At 54.2% G+C, this 20,013-nt stretch overlaps 1 protein-coding gene across 1 annotated transcript in view; it reads left to right on the top strand.

Annotated features, from left to right (window-relative positions):
- Positions 1–227: 227 nt before the first annotated feature.
- Positions 228–20,013, top strand: part of LOC119956635 (cytochrome b-c1 complex subunit 2, mitochondrial-like) — a 185,365-nt gene continuing 165,579 nt past the window's right edge. Inside the window, exons 1-3 of the mRNA XM_038783975.1 lie at positions 228–305; positions 4,817–4,915; positions 8,687–8,836. Of these exons, the coding sequence (XP_038639903.1) occupies positions 264–305; positions 4,817–4,915; positions 8,687–8,836 (291 nt within the window). The 5' untranslated portion in view covers positions 228–263. The remainder of the gene's footprint in view (positions 306–4,816; positions 4,916–8,686; positions 8,837–20,013) is intronic.

Raw genomic sequence — 20,013 nt, 5'->3', positions numbered from 1 at the left:
GTCACCGCCACAAAGCTGTCAACAGAAAAGTGGCCTTCCCCTTTAAGAGTATTTTTGCCGACCAATAAACATTCCCCTTTAAACCAATCCAGGGCCCCGCCCCTCCAGGGCCCCGCCCCTCCAGGGCCCCGCCCCCTCACAGGCCTCGTCCCCTCACAAACCCCGCCCCCTCTCGGGCCCCGCCCCATACCGGGCCTCTCCCTTCACAAACCCCGCCCCTGCCTGGCCCCGCCCCACAGGCACGGCCCCGCCTTGGACCTGCGATGTTGCTCTCAGGCTGTGGCCGCCTCCTGGGCCGCGGAGCGGTGGGTCTGGGATTCCAAACTTCAAAATAAACCGGGGGGAGGGGGGGTGAAAGCACCTGTCAGCTGGGGGAGGGGCCTGAGACTGGGGGAGCGGATTGAGACTGGGGGAGGGGCCTAAGACTGTGGGTGGGGCCTGACTAGGGATAGGGCCCTGAGACTGGGGGAGGGGCCTGAGACTGGGGGAGGAGACTGAGACGGGGAGGAGACTGGGGGTGGGGCCTGACTAGGGGGTGGGGCCCTGAGACTGGGGGAGGAGCCTGATACTGGGGAGGGGCCTGAGAATGGGGAGGGGGCCTGAGACTGGGGGAGGGGGCCTGACTGGGGGAGGGGCCCTGAGACTGGGGGCGGGACCTGAGACTGGGTGGGGCCTTGAGACTGGGGGAGGGGCCTGAGACTGGGGGAGGGGCCTGAGACTGGGGGAGGGACCCTGAGACTGGGGGAGGGACCCTGAGACTGGGGGAGCGGCCCTGAGACTGGGGGAGCGGCCCTGAGACTGGGGGAGCGGCCCTGAGACTGGGGGAGCGGCCCTGTGACTGGGGGAGCGGCCCTGTGACTGGGGGAGCGGCCCTGAGACTGGGGGAGCGGCCCTGTGACTGGGGGAGCGGACCTGAGACTGGGGAGGGGCCTGACTGGGAGAGGGGTCTGAGACTGGGGGTGAGGCCCTGAGACTGGGGAGGGGCCTGAGACTGGGGGTGGGTCCCTGAGACTGGGGAGGGGCCTGAGACTGGGGGAGCGGCCTGAGACTGGGGGTGGGTCCCTGAGACTGGGGGTGGGTCCCTGAGACTGGGGGAGGAGACTGGGAGAGTCGCCTGAGACTGGGGGAGGGACCATGAGACTGGGGGAGGGGCCCTGATACTGGGGGAGGAGCCCTGATACTGGGGGAGGAGCCCTGATACTGGGGGAGCCCTGAGACAGGTGGTGGGGCCCTGAGACAGGTGGTGGGGCCCTGAGACTGGGGGAGGAGACTGGGAGTGCGGCCTGAGACTGGGGGAGGGACCATGAGACTGGGGGTGGGGCCCTGAGGCGGGATGGGGCCCTGAGACTGGGGGTGGGGCCCTGAGACTGGGGGAGGAGCCTAAGACTGGGGGAGGAGCCTAAGACTGAGGGAGGAGACTGGGTGCGGCCTGAGACTGGGGGAGGGACCATGAGACTGGGGGTGGGGCCCTGAGGCGGGATGGGGCCCTGAGACTGGGGATGGGGCCCTGAGACTGGGGAGGGGCCTGGGACTGGGGGAAGGGCCTGAGACTGGGGGGGCGGAGCCTGAGACTGGAGGAGGGGCCTGAGACTGGTGTCGTGGCCTTGAGACTGGGGGAGGAGGAGCCTGTGACTGGGGTAGGGGCCTGAGATTGGGGGAGACTGGGGGTGGGGCCTGACTAGGGGTGGGGCCTTGAGACTGGGGGAGGGGCCTGAGACTGGGGGAGGGACCCTGAGACTGGGGGAGGGACCCTGAGACTGGGGGAGTGGCCTGAGACTGGGGGTGGGGCCCTGAGACTGGGAAGGGGCCTGAGACTGGGGGAGGGACCCTGAGGCTGGGGGAGCGACCCTGAGACTGGGGGAGCGTCCCTGAGACTGGGGGAGCGTCCCTGAGACTGGGGGAGCGTCCCTGAGACAGGGATCAGCCTGAGATTGGGGGAGGGGCCCTGAGATTGGGGAGGGGCCCTGAGACTGGGGGAGGAGCCTGAGTCTGTGGTCGGGGCCTGTCTGGTGGGAGGTGCCTGGGACTGGGGGGCAGAGCCTGACTGGAGGAGGTGCCTGAGACTGATGTTGTGGCCTTGAGACTGGGGGAGGGGCCTGTGACTGGGGTAGGGGCCTGAGATTCAGGAGGGGCTGGGACTGAGGGATGAGCATGAGATTGGGGGGGTCCTGTTCCTGGGGGAGGAGACTGACTCTGGGAGCATGAGACTGGGGGAGGTGCCTGACTGAGGGAGGGCCTGAGACTGGGGGAGGGGCCTGAGACTGGGGAGGGGCCAGAGACTGGGGGAATGGGTCTGAGATTGGGGGAGGGGTCTGAGACTGGGGAAGGAGCCTCAGACTGGAGGTGGGGCCTGTGACTGGGGTTGGAGCTCGACTGGGGTTGGAGCTCGACTGGGAGGAGCCTGAGACTGGGCGAGAGGTCTGAGACTTGGGGACAAGCTTGACTGGGGGAGGGACCTCAGACGGTGAGGTGCCTGAGCCTAGGGGAGGGGCCTGAGACTAAGGGAGTGGCCTGAGAGTGGGGATGGGCCTGAGTCTGGGAGAGAGGCCTGAGACTGGGAGAGAGTCCTGAGACTGGGGGAGAGGCCTGTGACTGGGAGTGGAGCTTGACTAGGGGTGGAGCTCGACTGGGGGAGGTGCCTGAGACTGGGGGAGGGGCCTGAGAGCAGGAGAGGAGCCTGAAACTGCAGAGGGGCCTGAGACTGGGGTATTGGCCTGAGACTGAGGAAGTTGCCTGAGACTGGGGGCGGGGCCTGAGACTGGGGGCGGAGCCTGAGACTGGGGGAGGAGGGGCCTGTGACTGGGGAGGGACCTGAGATTGGGTAGGGGCTGGGACTGGTGAAGGGGCCTGAGATTGGGGAGGGGCCTGAGACTGGGAGATGGGCCTGAGACTGGGGGAGAGGCCTGAGACTGGGGGAGAGGCCTGTGACTGGGGGTGGAGCGTGACTGGGGGAGGAGCCTGAGACTGGGGAGGGGCCTGAGACTGGGGGAGGGGCCTGAGGGGATGGGCCTGAGACTGGGGGAGGGGCCTGAGACTAGGGGAGCCTGAGACTGGGGGAGGGGCCTGAGACTGGGTAAGGAGCCTGAGACTGGGGGAGGGGCCTGAGAGTGAGGATGGGCCTGAGACTGGGGGAGGGGCCTGAGACTAGGAGAGGGGCCTGAGAGTGGGGGAGGGGCCTGAGAGTGGGGATGGGCCTGAGACTGGGAGAGACCTGAGACGGGGAGAAGCCTGAGACTGGGGGAGAGGCCTGAGACTGGGGGAGAGGCCTGAGACTGGGGGAGAGGCCTGAGACTGGGGGAGAGGTTTGAGACTGGGGGAGAGGCCTGAGACTGGGGGAGAGGCCTGTGACTGGGGGAGAGGCCTGTGACTGGGGGAGAGGCCTGTGACTGGGGGTGGAGCTTGACTGGGGGCGGAGCTCGACTGGGGGAGGAGCCTGAGACTGAGGGAGGGGCCTAAGACTGGGGGAGGGGCCTGAGAGCAGGGGAGGAGCCTGAGACTACGGAGGGGCCTGAGACTGAGGGAGGGGCCTAAGACTGGGGGAGGGGCCTGAGAGCAGGGGAGGAGCCTGAGACTACGGAGGGGCCTGAGACTGGGGAGGGGCCTGCGACTGGGGGAGGGGCCTGAGACTGGGGTAGTGGCCTGAGACTGAGGAAGGGCCTGAGACTGGGGGAGGGGCCTGAGACTGGGGGCAGAGCCTGAGACTGGAGGAGGGACCTGAGACTGGTGTCATGGCCTTGAGACTGGGAGAGGGACCTGAGATTGGGGAGAGGCTGCGACTGGGGAAGGGCCTGAGATTGGGGAATGGCCTGAGTCTGGTGGAGTGGCCCTGAGAGTGGGGGAGAAGCCTGAGATGTGGGGGAGGGGCCCTGAGACTGGGGGTGGGTTCTGAGACTGGGGGAGGGATCTGAGACTGGGGAGGAGCTTGACTGGGGGAGGAGCCTGTGACTGGGGGAGGAGCCTGACTGGGAGAGGAGCCTGAGATAGGGGCGGTGCCTGTGACTGGTGGAGGGGCCCAGACACTGGGGGAGAGGCCTGAGACTGGGGGAGGGGCCTGAGACTGGGGGAAGGGCCTGACACTGGGGGAGGGGCCCAGACAGTGGGGGAGAGGCCTGAGACTGGGGGAGGGGCCTGAGACTCGGGGAGGGGCCTGAGACTGGGGGAGGAGACTGAGACTGGGAGAAGGGCCTGTGACTGATTGAGTGACCTGAGACTGGGGGAGGGGCCTGAGGTGGGCCACAGATCAGCCATGAACTCATTGAATGGTGTGACAGGCTCAAGGGGCTGAATGACCTACTCTTTCGTATTCCCGTAGTTATCACAGTACGGGGATGATTCTCAAATCTGGGAACTGTCTTTTTTCCTAGTGCTACAAACATATTTTAAAATTGCAGTTATAAAGGTTTTGTGCACTGCCCCTGCTCTGAGACGTATAAGCTTGTTTGCTGTAAACTTGGCCTTCAGGCTTGGTGGCTGGAAACTGGCCTGACCAGGATGGTAACTGCCTCCCTGGCTTCTCAAGGTTTGGGCAATTATACCTTCGTTATTCTTTGATTATGCCGTCTGTGTGCACATCAGTCTGCCGCTGTCAACCTCCTTGGTTGGGGTATATCTCAGGGACCTTCCCAATCGCCTGTAATCTGTTTAACCTCCATAAACTATTCACACTTGTTTATTACCTAAACTGCTGGTTTAAACTGGTTACCGGGACAACGCAGACTAATTGAGACCCTTTGAATATTGACAGCTGCTGTCTCGTGGCAGATTGGTGACATGTTCGAGCAATGATCTGTGCTCATTATTCCTGTTGTGCTTTCAGAGCCGATGTTATTCTGTGCACACCACTCCCCTCACGCAGCCACTTAAACATGTGAAGAGGTCAGCGGCTTCCAAAAAACTTGAACCTCAGGATATTCAGGTAGGGACTGTACCTACCTCTGACATCTCCCCTATACCTTCCTCCAATCACCTTAAAATTATGTCCCCTCGTGACAGCTATTTCCACCCTGGGGAAAAGTCTCTGGCTATCCACTCTATCCAGCCTCTCATCACTTTGTACACCTCTATCAAGTCACCTCTCTGCTTTTTTCGCTCCAGTGATAAAAGCCCTAGCTCCCTCAACCTTTCTTCATAAGACATGCCCTCCAGTCCAGGCAGCATCCTGGTAAATCTCCTCTGTACCCTCTCCAAAGCATCCACATCCTTACTATAATGAGGCGACCAGAACTGGACACAATGGGCGCGATTCTCCCAACGGGAGACTGAGTGCCGGCGCCGGAGTGAAACCCGGAGTGTTTCACTCCGGCGTCGGAGGCTGCTACTCGCCCCCTATTCTCCACCCCCCCCGGGCGGCTAAGTGCGGCGGCGCGTGAATTCCGAGCGCCCGGCCTTGACGCTTGTGTCAAAACGGCGGGCCGGGAATGACGCGGCCGGCAGCGCCGAAGTGACGTCAGCCGCGCATGCACAGGTTGGCCGGCTCCAACCCGCGCATGCTCGGTTGCCGTCTACCCCTCCGCTGCCCCGCAAGACATGGCGGCTTGATCTTGCGGGGCAGCGGAGGGAAAGTGTGTCGTTTACAGACGCCGGCCCGATGATCGGTGGCCACCGATCACGGGCCAAACATCTGAGCATGCCCGTGGTGCTCGATCCTCCCTCCGCCCCCCACAGGCCCCACACTCACCTGTCGCGCGCTGTTCACGCCGGCAGCGACCAGGTGTGGTTGGCGCCGGCGTGAACCAGTCAGGTTCGGCAGGCCGCTCGGCCCATCCGGGCCGGAGAATCGCCGGTCGCCATGAGAAACGGCGAGTGGCGATTCTCGAGCAGCCTTTCGAAAAACGCGACACGCCATTTTTGGGGGGTGGGAGAATCGCGGCGGGTGCCAGGGCGGTGTGGCGTGATTCGCCCGGCCCTCCCGTGATTCTCCCACCTGGCGTGGGGTGCGGAGAATCGCGCCCAATATTCCAAGTGTGGTCTAACTAGAGTTTTATAAAGCTGCAGCAAAACCTTGCGGCTCTTAAACTCAATCACGTTGTTAATGAAAGCTAACACACCAGACGCCTTCTTAACAACCCTATCAACCTGGGTGGCAACTTTGAGGGATCTATGTACGTGGATCCCAAGATCCCTCTGTTCCTCCACACTTCCAAGAATCCTGCCTTTAACCCTGTATTCAGCATTCAAATTCAACCTTCCAAAATGAATCACTTCACATTTATCAAGGTTGAACTCCCTCTGCCCCTTCTCAGCCCAGCTCTGCACCTGCAACAACCCTCAACACTATCTACAACTCCTCCAACCTTTGTGTCATCGGCAAACTGACTAACCCACCCTTACATTTCCTCATCAAAGTCATTTATAAAAACCACAAAGAGCAGAGGTTCCAGAACAGATCCTTGCGGGACACCACTGGTCACCGACCTCCAGGCGGAATACTTTCCATCCACTACCACTCACTGTCTTCTTTCGGCCAGCCAAATGTGTGCAGACAGCCAAATTTCCCTGTGAAAATGAAAATCACTTATTGTCACAAGTAGGCTTCAAATGAAGTTACTGTGAAAAGCCCCTAGTCGCCACATTCCGGCGCCTGTTTGGAGAAGCTGTATTCCATGCCCCCTAACTTTCTGAATGAGCCTGCCATGGGGAACTTGTGGCTAAATAAGAAAGTTAAGGTTCGTATTGAATTGAAATTCAGGGGGGCACGGCAGCACAATTGTTAGCACAGTTGCTTCACAGCTCCAGGATCCCAGGTTTGATTCCCTGTTTGGGTCACTGTCTGTGCGGAGTCTGCACATTCTCTCCCCGTGTCTGCGTGGGTTTCCTCCGGGTGCTCCGGTTTCCTCCGACAGTCCAAAGATGTGCAGGTTAGGTGAATTGGCCATGATAAATTGCTCTTAGTGTCCAAAAAGGTTGGCTGGTGTTACGGCTCTTTTCAGGGGCCGGTGTCGACTCGATGGGCTGAATGGCCTACTTCTGCACTGTAAATTCTGTGATTCGATGAAAGAAACAAGAAATACTAAAAAGGACAAGAGAAATTCGAACATGAGAGAAAGCGAGCTAGAAATATAAAAACAGATAGAAAGAGTTTCTCCAGGTATTTAAAAAGAGTGTTGGTCCTCCAGAGAGTGGGCAGCACGGTAGCACAGTGCCTCACAGCCCCAGGGACCTGGGTTAAGTTCTGGCCTCGGTTGACTGTCTGTGTGGAGTTTGCACGTTCTCCCCGTGTCTGTGTTGGTTTCCTCCGGGTGCTCCGGTTTCCTCCCATAGTCAAAAGATGTGCAGATTAGGTGGATTGGCCATGCTAAAAATTGTCCCTCAGGCTGGGGTTTCAGGGCAGGGAGTTGGGTGGTCTTTCGAAGTGTCTGTGCAGACTTGATGGGCCAAATGGCCTCTTTCTGCACTGTAGGGGTTCGATGATTCTATGAGTCTGGGGAATTAACAATAGAAAACAAGGAAATGGTGGAAGGATTAAACAGCAATTTTGACCTGGTGTCCATCCTCTATGCTGGTGGGGAAGTTGAGAAAATCCCCAGATCGTCCACCCAGCGTTGGAGAAAGTGCCTGCCAAAGCAGACTCTTCATTGCTTCTGTTCTAAGTGACCCACTGTACACGTTCTCGAAGCAATGAACACCCCAACCTAAAATGGAATACGTAAAAAAAGCTTTGGAAAAAGTGTAATCCCTGTGGAGAAAACTGGTTAATAGAAGTGTCAATCATTCATGTCCTTTGGTGTTTCTAAAACCATAGAGTTTTACAGGACGGATAGAGGCCCTTCGGCCCATCGAGTCCGTACAGGCCATCAAGCACCTATCTATTCTAATCCCATCTTCCAGCCCTTGGCCCATAGCTGTATATGCTATGGCATTTCATATAAATATTACTTAAAAATTGTGGGTGTCCCGGCCTCTACCACCCTTTCAGGCAGTGAAAAAAAACACATGAAACCACCTGAATTTTATAACAAACATAGTGAAATTAACTGCAGTCAGAGAGCCTGTGGTGTCAATCAGTTTCCTCTGGGAAGCAGGTGTTCTGATAGTCTAATGGATGTCTGGGCTCTCAGCCAAACACACATAATAAGGTCAATTGGTATGGAATTGCCAGAGCTTGGCACAGGGCGCATGACCGGCCTGAGAGGGTGGGTGGAAAGGGGACATATGGTGTGGATGGGGGGAGTGAACTTGGCATAGGGGTCATGAGAGGGACCTTTTGAACTTAGCGGTATAAAAGTACCCTCATGTAGACTCCTCTGATGAGCTGTGAACCACGATTCTTTAAAAACCTGTATCAACATGAAGAACTCAAATTCTAAGAGAAAAACTTGGAACAGAAGCAGAAAGTGGGGGATTAATAACTGTGCCAGAGGAGGTGGTGACTGGCACTGGTGGGAACCGGGGGTCTGGTGGCTTTGAACTTGGTTCTCATATTTTATAGCACTATGTTTCCTGATATGGTCCTCCTGAAATATCACTTCAATGTGTCGCATGTCATGATGACAGCTTTCTCTACCTCATAGCAAATTGATCTTACCATCAAGTTTGAGCCCTTCCTTCTTTTTCACTGAGTTAGCATGTCTGGTCATAATTGCAACTCATTCCCCAGAAGGTAGAGAGAAGCTCAGCTGAATAGAAACAGTGCAAGTGAGGTTAATCCTTCGCCTAATTCTGCTGAGTGCTTTATCTCCCTTCCCAGATAAGTAAGCTTCGCAATGGGCTTGTGATCGCTTCCCTGGAGAACTACAGTCCAGTGTCCAAAGTGGGCATCTTTGTGAAAGCTGGGAGCAGATACGAAGGCCCTGGGAACCTGGGCATCACACACTGCCTCAGGGTGGCTGCCAACATGGTGAGTAGCCTCTTTGCAAGAGAAGGTGGGTGCGAGGAATTTCAGGCTGTATCCTCGCTGACTGTTAAAGCCAACCTTGCTGTTATGGTGCTGAGGTGTACGAGGGGATTGCATCAGGTGCTGTGTGAGTGGGAGACCAGTGTGAGTGGGAGCAGACCAAGATGACAAATTAATAATGCCACACATCAGACCAGAAGACTTAGAAGTAGAATTAGGCCATTGGGCCATCGAGTCTGCTCCGTCATTCAATCATGGCTGATATTTTCGCATCCCCATTCTCCTGCCTTCTCCCCATAACCCCTGATCCCCTTATTAATCAAGTCACAACTGGTATGAGGTTATCTTTAAAGAAGAGAGTAACTAAAGTGAATACTGGTCCATTGGAGGATCAGAGCAGGATGTTAATAGCAGGGAACATTATTGGCGGAGGGGCTAAAGCTATGGGCGGGATTCTCCGAGCCCGCCACGCCGCTCCGATGCTGGGCCGCCGATTCTCCGGCGACCAGAGAATAGACGGCAATCGCGCCGACGCAGTCATAATGGCGCCGGTCGGGGTCCGTTGAAAGCGGCCCCCACGGCGATTCTCCGCACTTGAAGTGCCGAGTGCCCGAGTCCCACCGGCGTTGTTCGCGTATGGTCCTATCTGGCGGGACCTCGGTGTTTTAGCTTCGGGGGCTATCCTTGTGGAGGAGCGAGGGGGGGGGGGGGGTGGTTGAACGGACTCGGGGGGGGGGGGGGGGGGGGGGAGGCCTGCACGGTGGCGAGTTCATTTGGGGGGGCCCTGTAGGGCTCTGCCATGTTGCCCGGGATGCCGGTGCGGAGACGACCGTGGCGTGTATGTGCGGATCTGTGCTGGTCGCGTCGGGCCGGTTTTCTGCGCTGGAGCAGCACACAGCACACCGCCGCTGTGCTAGCCCTCGAGGAAGGGGAGAATGACTGGGCCTGGAGGCCCATTGATGCCGGCGTCACTCGCTCTGGTTATGACACCGGCGTCAACAGTTCGCCGGGATTTCAGAGAATCCTGGCCAATATTTTCCCTTAGTTTTCACGGTAGAGGTAATAGAAGGGGAGGAATTTAGAGCAACATCATTGGTAGGGAAAAAGTACAGTACAAACTATTGGGATCGAAGGCAGACAAGTCTCCACGGCCCAATGGCCTACGTCCTGCACACTGGTTTTAAATGAAATAGCAATGGAGATTGTGGATCCATTGGTTACAATATTCCAAAATTTCCTCAATGCGGGAAAGGTTCCACTGGTTTGGAAAAATGCTAATGTAACGCCCTTTTATTCAAAAAGGGAGGGAGGCAGAATGTAGGAAATTACAGACCAATTAGTTTAACATTTGTCGAGAAATTGTGAGAATCCATTATTAAGGAAGTAACATTGGGATATTCGGAAAGTCAAACACAATCCATCAGAGTCAGCATGGTTTTGTGAAGGGTAAATCATGTTTTACTAATTTGCCAGAGTTGTTCGAGGATGTACCAAATAAAGTGGATAGTGACGATCCTGTAGATGTAGTTGTGGTAGTCGGTATTAGGTGTATTACGGTACCCAGGTTGAGGCTGTAAGACCATTGGTGTGGGAGGTACCTGAGACCGCAAGATCATTGGTGAAGCCTGCCTGCTGGTTCCGCACAGTAAGGCGGAGTATAAGAGTTGTGTTTCCTCAGCTGCTGCATTCTGTACCTGCGCTGGAGGGGGGGAAACATTGCAGGAACGATTCGGCATTGCAGGAACGATTCGGCATTGCAGGAACGATTCGGCATTTCGGGAAGGACTCGGCATTGCAGGAAGGACTCGGCATTGCAGGAACGATTCGGCATTTCGGGAAGGACTCGGCATTGCAGGAACGATTCGGCATTGCACGAACGATTCGGCATTGCAGGAACGATTCGGAATTGCAGGAACGATTCGGCATTGCAGGAACGATTCGGCATTTCGGGAAGGACTCGGTATTGCAGGAAGGACTCGGCATTGCAGGAACGATTCGGCATTTCGGGAAGGACTCGGCATTGCAGGAACGATTCGGCATTGCAGGAACAGTTCGGAATTGCAGGAACGATTCGGCATTGCAGAAACGATTCGGAATTGCAGGAACGATTCGGAATTGCAGGAAGGACTCGGCATTGCAGGAAGGACTCGGCATTGCAGGAAGGACTCGGCATTGCAGGAACGATCCGGCATTGTAGGAATGATTCGGCATTGCAGGAACGACTCGGCATTGCAGGAACGACTCGTCATTGCAGGAACGATTCGGCACTGCAGGAAGAACTCGGCATTGCAGGAACGATTCGGCATTGCAGGAACGATTTGGCATTGCAGGAAGGGCTCAACATTGCAGGAAGGACTCGGCACTGCAGGAACGATTTGACATTGCAGGAAGGACTCGGCATTGCAGGAACGGTCGGCATTGCAGGAACGATTCGGCATTGCAGGAAGGGCTCAACATTGCAGGAAGGACTCAGCATTGCAGGAACGATTCGGCATTGCAGGAAGGACTCGGCATTGCAGGAAGGACTCGGCATTGCAGGAACGATACGGCATTGCAGGAACGATTCGGCATTGCAGGAACGATTCGGCATTTCGGGAAGGACTCGGCATTGCAGGAACGATTCGGCAGTTCGGGAAGGACTCGGCATTGCAGGAATGATTCGGCATTGCAGGAACGGTTCGGAATTGCAGGAACGATTCGGCATTGCAGAAACGATTCGGCATTGCAGGAACGACTCGTCATTGCAGGAACGATTCGGCATTGCAGGAAGAACTCGGCATTGCAGGAAGGATACGGCATTGCAGGAACGATTCGGCATTACAGTAACGTTTCGGCATTGCAAGGAGGACTCGGCATTGCAGGAACGATTCGGCATTGCAGGAACGATTCGGCATTGCAGGAAGGACTCGGCATTGCAGGAAGGACTCGGCATTGCAGGAACGACTCGGCATTGCAGGAACAATTCGGCATTGCAGGAAGGACTCGGCATTGCAGCAAGGACTCGGCATTGCAGGAACGATTCGGCATTGCAGGAAGGACTCGGCATTGCAGGAACAATTCGGCATTGCAGGAAGGACTCGGCATTGCAGGAACGTTTCGGCATTGCAGGAAGGGCTCGTCATTGCAGGAAGGACTTGGCATTGCAGGAAAGACTCGGCATTGCTGGAAGGATTCGGCATTGCAGGAAGGAATCGGCAATGCAGGAAGGACTCGGCATTGCAGGAACAATTCTGAATTGCAGGAACGATTCGGAATTGCAGGAAGACTCGCCATTGCTGGAACGATTCGGAACTGCAGGAACGATTTAGCATTGCTGGAACGATTCGGAATTTCAGGAACGATTTTGCATTGCTGGAACGATTCGGAATTGCAGGAACGATTCGGCATTGCAGGAAGGACTTGGCATTGCAGGAAGGACTCGGCATTGCAGGAAGGATTCGGCATTGGAGGACGGACTCGGCATTGCAGGAACGATTCGGCATTGCAGGAACGATTCGGAATTGCAGGAACGATTCGGAATGGCAGGAACGATTCGGAATTGCAGGAACGATTCGGCATTGCAGGAACGATTCGGCATTACAGGAAGGACTTGTCATTGCAGGAAGGACTCGGCATTGCTGGAAGGACTTGACATTGCAGGAACGATTCGGCATTGCAGGAACGTTACGGCATTGCAGGAAGGACTCTGCATTGCAGGAAGGACTCGGAATTTCAGGAACGATTCCGCATTGCAAGAGCGACTCGGCATTGCAGGAACAATTCATCATTGCAGGAACGATTCGGCATTGCTAGTCAAGGACAGTATTACGGTGGCGGAAAGGATGCTAGATGGGGACTCTTCTTCTGAGGTAGTATGGGCTGAGGTTAGAAACAGGAAAGGAGAGGTCACCCTGTTGGGAGTTTTCTATAGGCCACCTAATAGTTCTAGGGATGTAGAAGAAAGGATGGCGCAGATGATTCTGGAAAAGAGCGAAAGTAACAGGGTAGTTGTTATGGGAGACTTTAACTTTCCAAATATTGACTGGAAAAGATATAGTTCGAGTACATTAGATGGGTCATTCTTTGTACAATGTGTGCAGGAGGGTTTCCTGACACAATATGTTGACAGGCCAACAAGAGGAGAGGCCACATTGGATTTGGTTTTGGGTAATAAACCAGATCTGGAGGTAGGTGAGCACTTTGGAAACAGTGACCACAATTCGGTGACCTTTACGTTAGTGATGGAAAGGGATAAGTATACCCCGCAGGGCAAGAGTTATAGCTGGGGGAAGGGCAATTATGATGCCATTAGACATGACTTAGGATGTGTTGGTTGGAGAAGTAGGCTGCAAGGGTTGGGCACACTGGATATGTGGAGCTTGTTCAAGGAACAGCTATTGCATGTTCTTGATAAGTACGTACCAGTCAGGCAGGGAGGAAGGGGTCGAGCGAGGGAACCGTGGTTTACCAAAGAAGTGGAATCTCTTGTTAAGAGGAAGAAGGAGGCCTATGTGAAGATGAGGCGTGAAGTTTCAGTTGGGGCGCTTGATAGTTACAAGGAAGCGAGGAAGGATCTAAAGAGAGAGCTGAGACGAGCAAGGAGGGGACATGAGAAGTCTTTGGCAGGTAGGATCAAGGAAAACCCAAAAGCTTTCTATAGGTATGTCAGGAATAAAAGAATGACTAGGGTAAGAGTAGGGCCAGTCAAGGACAGTGGTGGGAAGTTGTGTGTGGAGGCTGAGGAGATAAGCGAGATACTAAATGAATACTTTTCGTCAGTATTCACTCAAGAAAAAGATAATATTGTGGAGGAGAATGCTGAGACCCAGGCTATTAGAATAGATGGCATTGAGGTGCGTAGGGAAGAAGTGTTGGCAATTCTGGACAAGGTGAAAATAGATAAGTCCCCGGGGCCGGATGGGATTTATCCTAGGATTCTCTGGGAAGCCAGGGAAGAGATTGCTGAGCCTTTGGCTTTGATTTTTAGGTCATCATTGGCTACAGGAATAGTGCCAGAGGACTGGAGGATAGCAAATGTGGTCCCTTTGTTCAAGAAGGGGAGTAGAGATAACCCCGGTAACTATAGGCCGGTGAGCCTAACGTCTGTGGTGGGTAAAGTCTTGGAGAGGATTATAAAAGATACGATTTATAATCATCTAGATAGGAATAATATGATTACGGACAGTCAGCATGGTTTTGTGAAGGGTAGGTCATGCCTCACAAACCTTATCGAGTTCTTTGAGAAGGTGACTGAACAGGTAGACGAGGGTAGAGCAGTTGGTGTGGTGTATATGGATTTCAGTAAAGCGTTTGATAAGGTTCCCCACGGTCGGCTATTGCAGAAAATACGGAGGCTGGGGATTGAGGGTGATTTAGAGATGTGGATCAGAAATTGGCTAGTTGAAAGAAGACAGAGAGTGGTAGTTGATGGGAAATGTTCAGAATGGAGTTCAGTTACGAGTGGCGTACCACAAGGATCTGTTCTGGGGCCGTTGCTGTTTGTCAGTTTTATAAATGACCTAGAGGAGGGCGCAGAAGGATGGGTGAGTAAATTTGCAGACGACACTAAAGTCGGTGGAGTTGTAGACAGTGCGGAAGGATGTTGCAGGTTACAGAGGGACATAGATAAGCTGCAGAGCTGGGCTGAGAGGTGGCAAATGGAGTTTAATGTGGAGAAGTGTGAGGTGATTCACTTTGGAAAGAATAACAGAAATGCGGAATATTTGGCTAATGGTAAAATTCTTGGTAGTGTGGATGAGCAGAGGGATCTCGGTGTCCATGTACATAGATCCCTGAAAGTTGCCACCCAGGTTGATAGGGTTGTGAAGAAGGCCTATGGTGTGTTGGCCTTGATTGGTAGAGGGATTGAGTTCCGGAGCCATGAGGTCATGTTGCAGTTGTACAAAACTCTAGTACGGCCGCATTTGGAGTATTGCGTACAGTCCTGGTCGCCTCATTATAGGAAGGACGTGGAAGCTTTGGAACGGGTGCACAGGAGATTTACCAGGATGTTGCCTGGTATGGAGGGAAAATCTTATGAGGAAAGGCTGATGGACTTGAGGTTGTTTTCGTTAGAGAGAAGAAGGTTAAGATGTGACTTAATAGAGGCATACAAAATGATCAGAGGGTTAGATAGGGTGGACAGCGAGAGCCTTCTCCCGCGGATGGAGGTGGCTAGCACGAGGGGACATAGCATTAAATTGAGGGGTAATAGATATAGGACAGAGGTCAGAGGTGGGTTTTTTACGCAAAGAGTGGTGAGGCCGTGGAATGCCCTACCTGCAACAGTAGTGAACTCGCCAACATTGAGGGCATTAAAAAATTTATTGGATAAGCATATGGATGATAAGGGCATAGTGTAGGTTAGATGGCCTTTAGATTTTTTCCATGTCGGTGCAACATCGAGGGCCGAAGGGCCTGTACTGCGCTGTATCGTTCTATGTTCTATGTTCTATGATTCAGAATTGCAGGAAGGACTCGACATTGCTGGAAGGACTTGGCATTGCAGGAACGATTCGGCATTGCAGGAACGATTCGGCATTGCAGGAAGGACTCGGCATTGCAGGAAGGACTCGGCATTGCAGGAACAATTCGGCATTGCAGAAAGGAATCGGCAATGCAGGAAGGACTCGGCATTGCGGGAAGGACTCGGCATTGCAGGAAGGACTCGGCATTGCAGGAACAATTCTGAATTGCAGGAACGATTCGGAATTGCAGGAAGACTCGCCATTGCTGGAACGATTCGGAATTGCAGGAACGATTTAGCATTGCTGGAACGATTCGGAATTGCAGGAACGATTCGGCATTGCAGGAAGGAGTTGGCATTGCAGGAAGGACTCGGCATTGCAGGAAGGATTCGGCATTGGAGGACGGACTCGGCATTGCAGGAACGATTCGGCATTGCAGGAACGATTCGGAATTGCAGGAACGATTCGGAATTGCAGGAACGATTCGGAATTGCAGGAACGATTTGGCATTACAGGAAGGACTTGTCATTGCAGGAAGGACTCGGCATTGCTGGAAGGACTTGACATTGCAGGAAGGACTCGGCATTGCTGGAACGATTCGGCATTTCGGGAAGGACTCGGCATTGCAGGAACGATTCGGCATTGCAGGAAGGACTGGGCATTGCAGGAACAATTCGGCATTGCAGGAACGTTTCGGCATTGCAGGAAGGACTCTGCATTGCAGGAAGGACTGGGCATTGCAGGAACAATTCGGCATTGCAGGAAGGATTCGGCATTGCAGGAAGGACTCGGCATTGCAGGAAGGACTCGGCATTGCAGGAACAATTCGGCATTGCAGAAAGGAATCGGCATTGCAGGAAGGACTCGGCATTGCAGGAAGGACTCGGCATTGCAGGAAGGACTCGGCATTGCAGGAAGGACTCGGCATTGCAGGAACAATTCTGAATTGCAGGAACGATTCGGAATTGCAGGAAGACTCGCCATTGCTGGAACGATTCGGAATTGCAGGAACGATTTAGCATTGCTGGAACGATTCGGAATTGCAGGAACGATTCGGCATTGCAGGAAGGAGTTGGCATTGCAGGAAGGACTCGGCATTGCAGGAAGGATTCGGCATTGGAGGACGGACTCGGCATTGCAGGAACGATTCGGCATTGCAGGAACGATTCGGAATTGCAGGAACGATTCGGAATTGCAGGAACGATTTGGAATTGCAGGAACGATTCGGAATTGCAGGAACGATTCGGCATTACAGGAAGGACTTGTCATTGCAGGAAGGACTCGGCATTGCTGGAAGGACTTGACATTGCAGGAAGGACTCGGCATTGCAGGAACGATTCGGCATTGCAGGAACGATTCGGCATTGCAGGAAGGACTCGGCATTGCAGGAAGGACTCGGCATTGCAGCAAGGACTCGGCATTGCAGGAACAATTCGGCATTGCAGGAAGGACTCGGCATTGCAGGAACGTTTCGGCATTGATTGAAGGACTCGGCATTGCAGGAACGTTTCGGCATTGATTGAAGGACTCGGCATTGCAGGAACGTTTCGGCATTGCAGGAAGGGCTCGTCATTGCAGGAAGGACTCGGCATTGCAGGAAGGACTCGGCATTGCAGGAAAGACTCGGCATTGCAGGAAGGATTCGGCATTGCAGGAAGGACTCGGCATTGCAGGAACGTTTCGGCATTGCAGGTAGGACTCGGCATTCTTGGAACGACTCGGCATTGCAGGAAGGATTCGGCATTGCAGGAACGATTCGGCACTGCAGGAAGGACTCAGCATTGCAGGAAGGACTCGGCATTGTAGGAACGTTTCGGCATTGCAGGAAGGACTCGGCATTGCAGGAACGTTTCAGCATTGCAGGAAGGGCTAGTCATTGCAGGAAGAACGTGGCATTGCAGGAACAATTCGGAATTCCAGGAAGGACTCGGCATTGCAGGAACGATTCGGCATTGCAGGAAGGATTCGGCATTGCAGGAATGACTCGGCATTGCAGGAACGATTCTGCATTGCAGGAACGTTTCGGCATTGCAGGAAGGACTTTGCATTGCAGGAAGGACTCGGAATATCAGGAACGATTCCACATTGCAAGAACGACTCGGCATTGCAGGAACAATTCGGCATTGCAGGAACGATTCGGCATTGCAGGAACGATTCGGAATTGCAGGAAGGACTCGACATTACAGGAAGGACTTGGCATTGCAGGAACGATACGGCATTGCAGGAACGATTTGGCATTGCAGGAAGGACTCGGCATTGCAGGAAGGACTCGGCATTGCAGGAAGGACTCGGCATTGCAGGAAGGATTTGGCATTGCAGAAAGGATTCGGCATTGCAGGAAGGATTCGGCATGGCAGGAACGATTCGGCATTACAGGAAGGACTCGGCATTGCAGGAAGGACTCGGAATTTCAGGAACGATTCGGCATTACAGTAACGTTTCGGCATTGCAAGGAGGACTCTGCATTGCAGGAACGATTCGGCATTGCAGGAACGATTCGTCATTGCAGGAAGGACTCGGCATTGCAGCAAGGACTCGGCATTGCAGGAACGATTCGGCATTGCAGGAACGATTCGGCATTGCAGGAACAATTCGGCATTGCAGGAAGGACTCGGCATTGCAGGAAGGACTCGGCATTGCAGGAACGTTTCGGCATTGCAGGAAGGACTCGGCATTGCAGGAACATTTCGGCATTGCAGGAAGGGCTCGTCATTGCAGGAAGGACTCGGCATTGCAGGAAGGACTTGACATTGCAGGAAGGACTCGGCATTGCTGGAACGATTCGGCATTTCGGGAAGGACTCGGCATTGCAGGAACGATTCGGCATTGCAGGAAGGACTGGGCATTGCAGGAACAATTCGGCATTGCAGGAACGTTTCGGCATTGCAGGAAGGACTCTGCATTGCAGGAAGGACTGGGCATTGCAGGAACAATTCGGCATTGCAGGAAGGATTCGGCATTGCAGGAACAATTCGGAATTGCAGGAAGGACTCGACATTGCAGGAAGGACTTGGCATTGCAGGAACGATTCGGCATTGCAGGAACGATTCGGCATTGCAGGAAGGACTCGGCATTGCAGGAAGGACTCGGCATTGCAGGAACAATTCGGCATTGCAGAAGAAGGATCGGCATTGCAGGAAGGACTCCGCATTGCAGGAAGGACTCGGCATTGCAGGAAGGACTCGGCATTGCAGGAAGGACTCGGCATTGCAGGAACAATTCTGAATTGCAGGAACGATTCGGAATTGCAGGAAGACTCGCCATTGCTGGAACGATTCGGAATTGCAGGAACGATTTAGCATTGCTGGAACGATTCGGAATTGCAGGAACGATTCGGCATTGCAGGAAGGAGTTGGCATTGCAGGAAGGACTCGGCATTGCAGGAATGATTCGGCATTGGAGGACGGACTCGGCATTGCAGGAACGATTCGGCATTGCAGGAACGATTCGGAATTCCAGGAACGATTCGGAATTGCAGGAACGATTCGGAATTGCAGGAACGATTCGGCATTACAGGAAGGACTTGTCATTGCAGGAAGGACTCGGCATTGCTGGAAGGACTTGACATTGCAGGAAGGACTCGGCATTGCAGGAACGATTCGGCATTGCAGGAACGATTCGGCATTGCAGGAAGGACTCGGCATTGCAGGAAGGACTCGGCATTGCAGCAAGGACTCGGCATTGCAGGAACAATTCGGCATTGCAGGAAGGACTCGGCATTGCAGGAACGTTTCGGCATTGATTGAAGGACTCGGCATTGCAGGAACGTTTCGGCATTGCAGGAAGGGCTCGTCATTGCAGGAAGGACTCGGCATTGCAGGAAAGACTCGGCATTGCAGGAAGGATTCGGCATTGCAGGAAGGACTCGGCATTGCAGGAACGTTTCGGCATTGCAGGTAGGACTCGGCATTCTTGGAACGACTCGGCATTGCAGGAAGGATTCGGCATTGCAGGAACGATTCGGCACTGCAGGAAGGACTCGGCATTGCAGGAAGGACTCGGCATTGTAGGAACGTTTCGGCATTGCAGGAAGGACTCGCATTGCCAGGAACGTTTCAGCATTGCAGGAAGGGCTAGTCATTGCAGGAAGAACGTGGCATTGCAGGAACAATTCGGAATTCCCAGGAAGGACTCGGCATTGCAGGAACGATTCGGCATTGCAGGAACGATTTGGAATTCCAGGAAGGACTCGGCATTGCAGGAACGATTCGGCATTGCAGGAACGTTTCGGCATTTCAGGAAGGACTTTGCATTGCAGGAAGGTCTCTGAATATCAGGAAAGATTCCGCATTGCAAGAACGACTCGGCATTGCAGGAACAATTCGGCATTGCAGGAACGATTCGGCATTGCAGGAACGATTCGGAATTGCAGGAAGGACTCGACATTACAGGAAGGACTTGGCATTGCAGGAACGATTCGGCATTGCAGGAACGATTTGGCATTGCAGGAAGGACTCGGCATTGCAGGAAGGACTCGGCATTGCAGGAAGGACTCGGCATTGCAGGAAGGATTTGGCATTGCAGAAAGGATTCGGCATTGCAGGAAGGATTCGGCATGGCAGGAACGATTCGGCATTACAGGAAGGACTCGGCATTGCAGGAAGGACTCGGAATTTCAGGAACGATTCGGCATTACAGTAACGTTTCGGCATTGCAAGGAGGACTCTGCATTGCAGGAACGATTCGGCATTGCAGGAACGATTCGGAATTGCAGGAAGGACTCGGCATTGCAGC

This window comes from Scyliorhinus canicula, chromosome 23 (genome assembly GCF_902713615.1).
Source record: "Scyliorhinus canicula chromosome 23, sScyCan1.1, whole genome shotgun sequence".
Taxonomy (NCBI): Eukaryota; Metazoa; Chordata; class Chondrichthyes; order Carcharhiniformes; family Scyliorhinidae; genus Scyliorhinus; species Scyliorhinus canicula.
The sequence above is the reverse complement of the archived record's forward strand: the minus strand, read 5'-3'. Positions and strand labels throughout refer to the sequence as shown.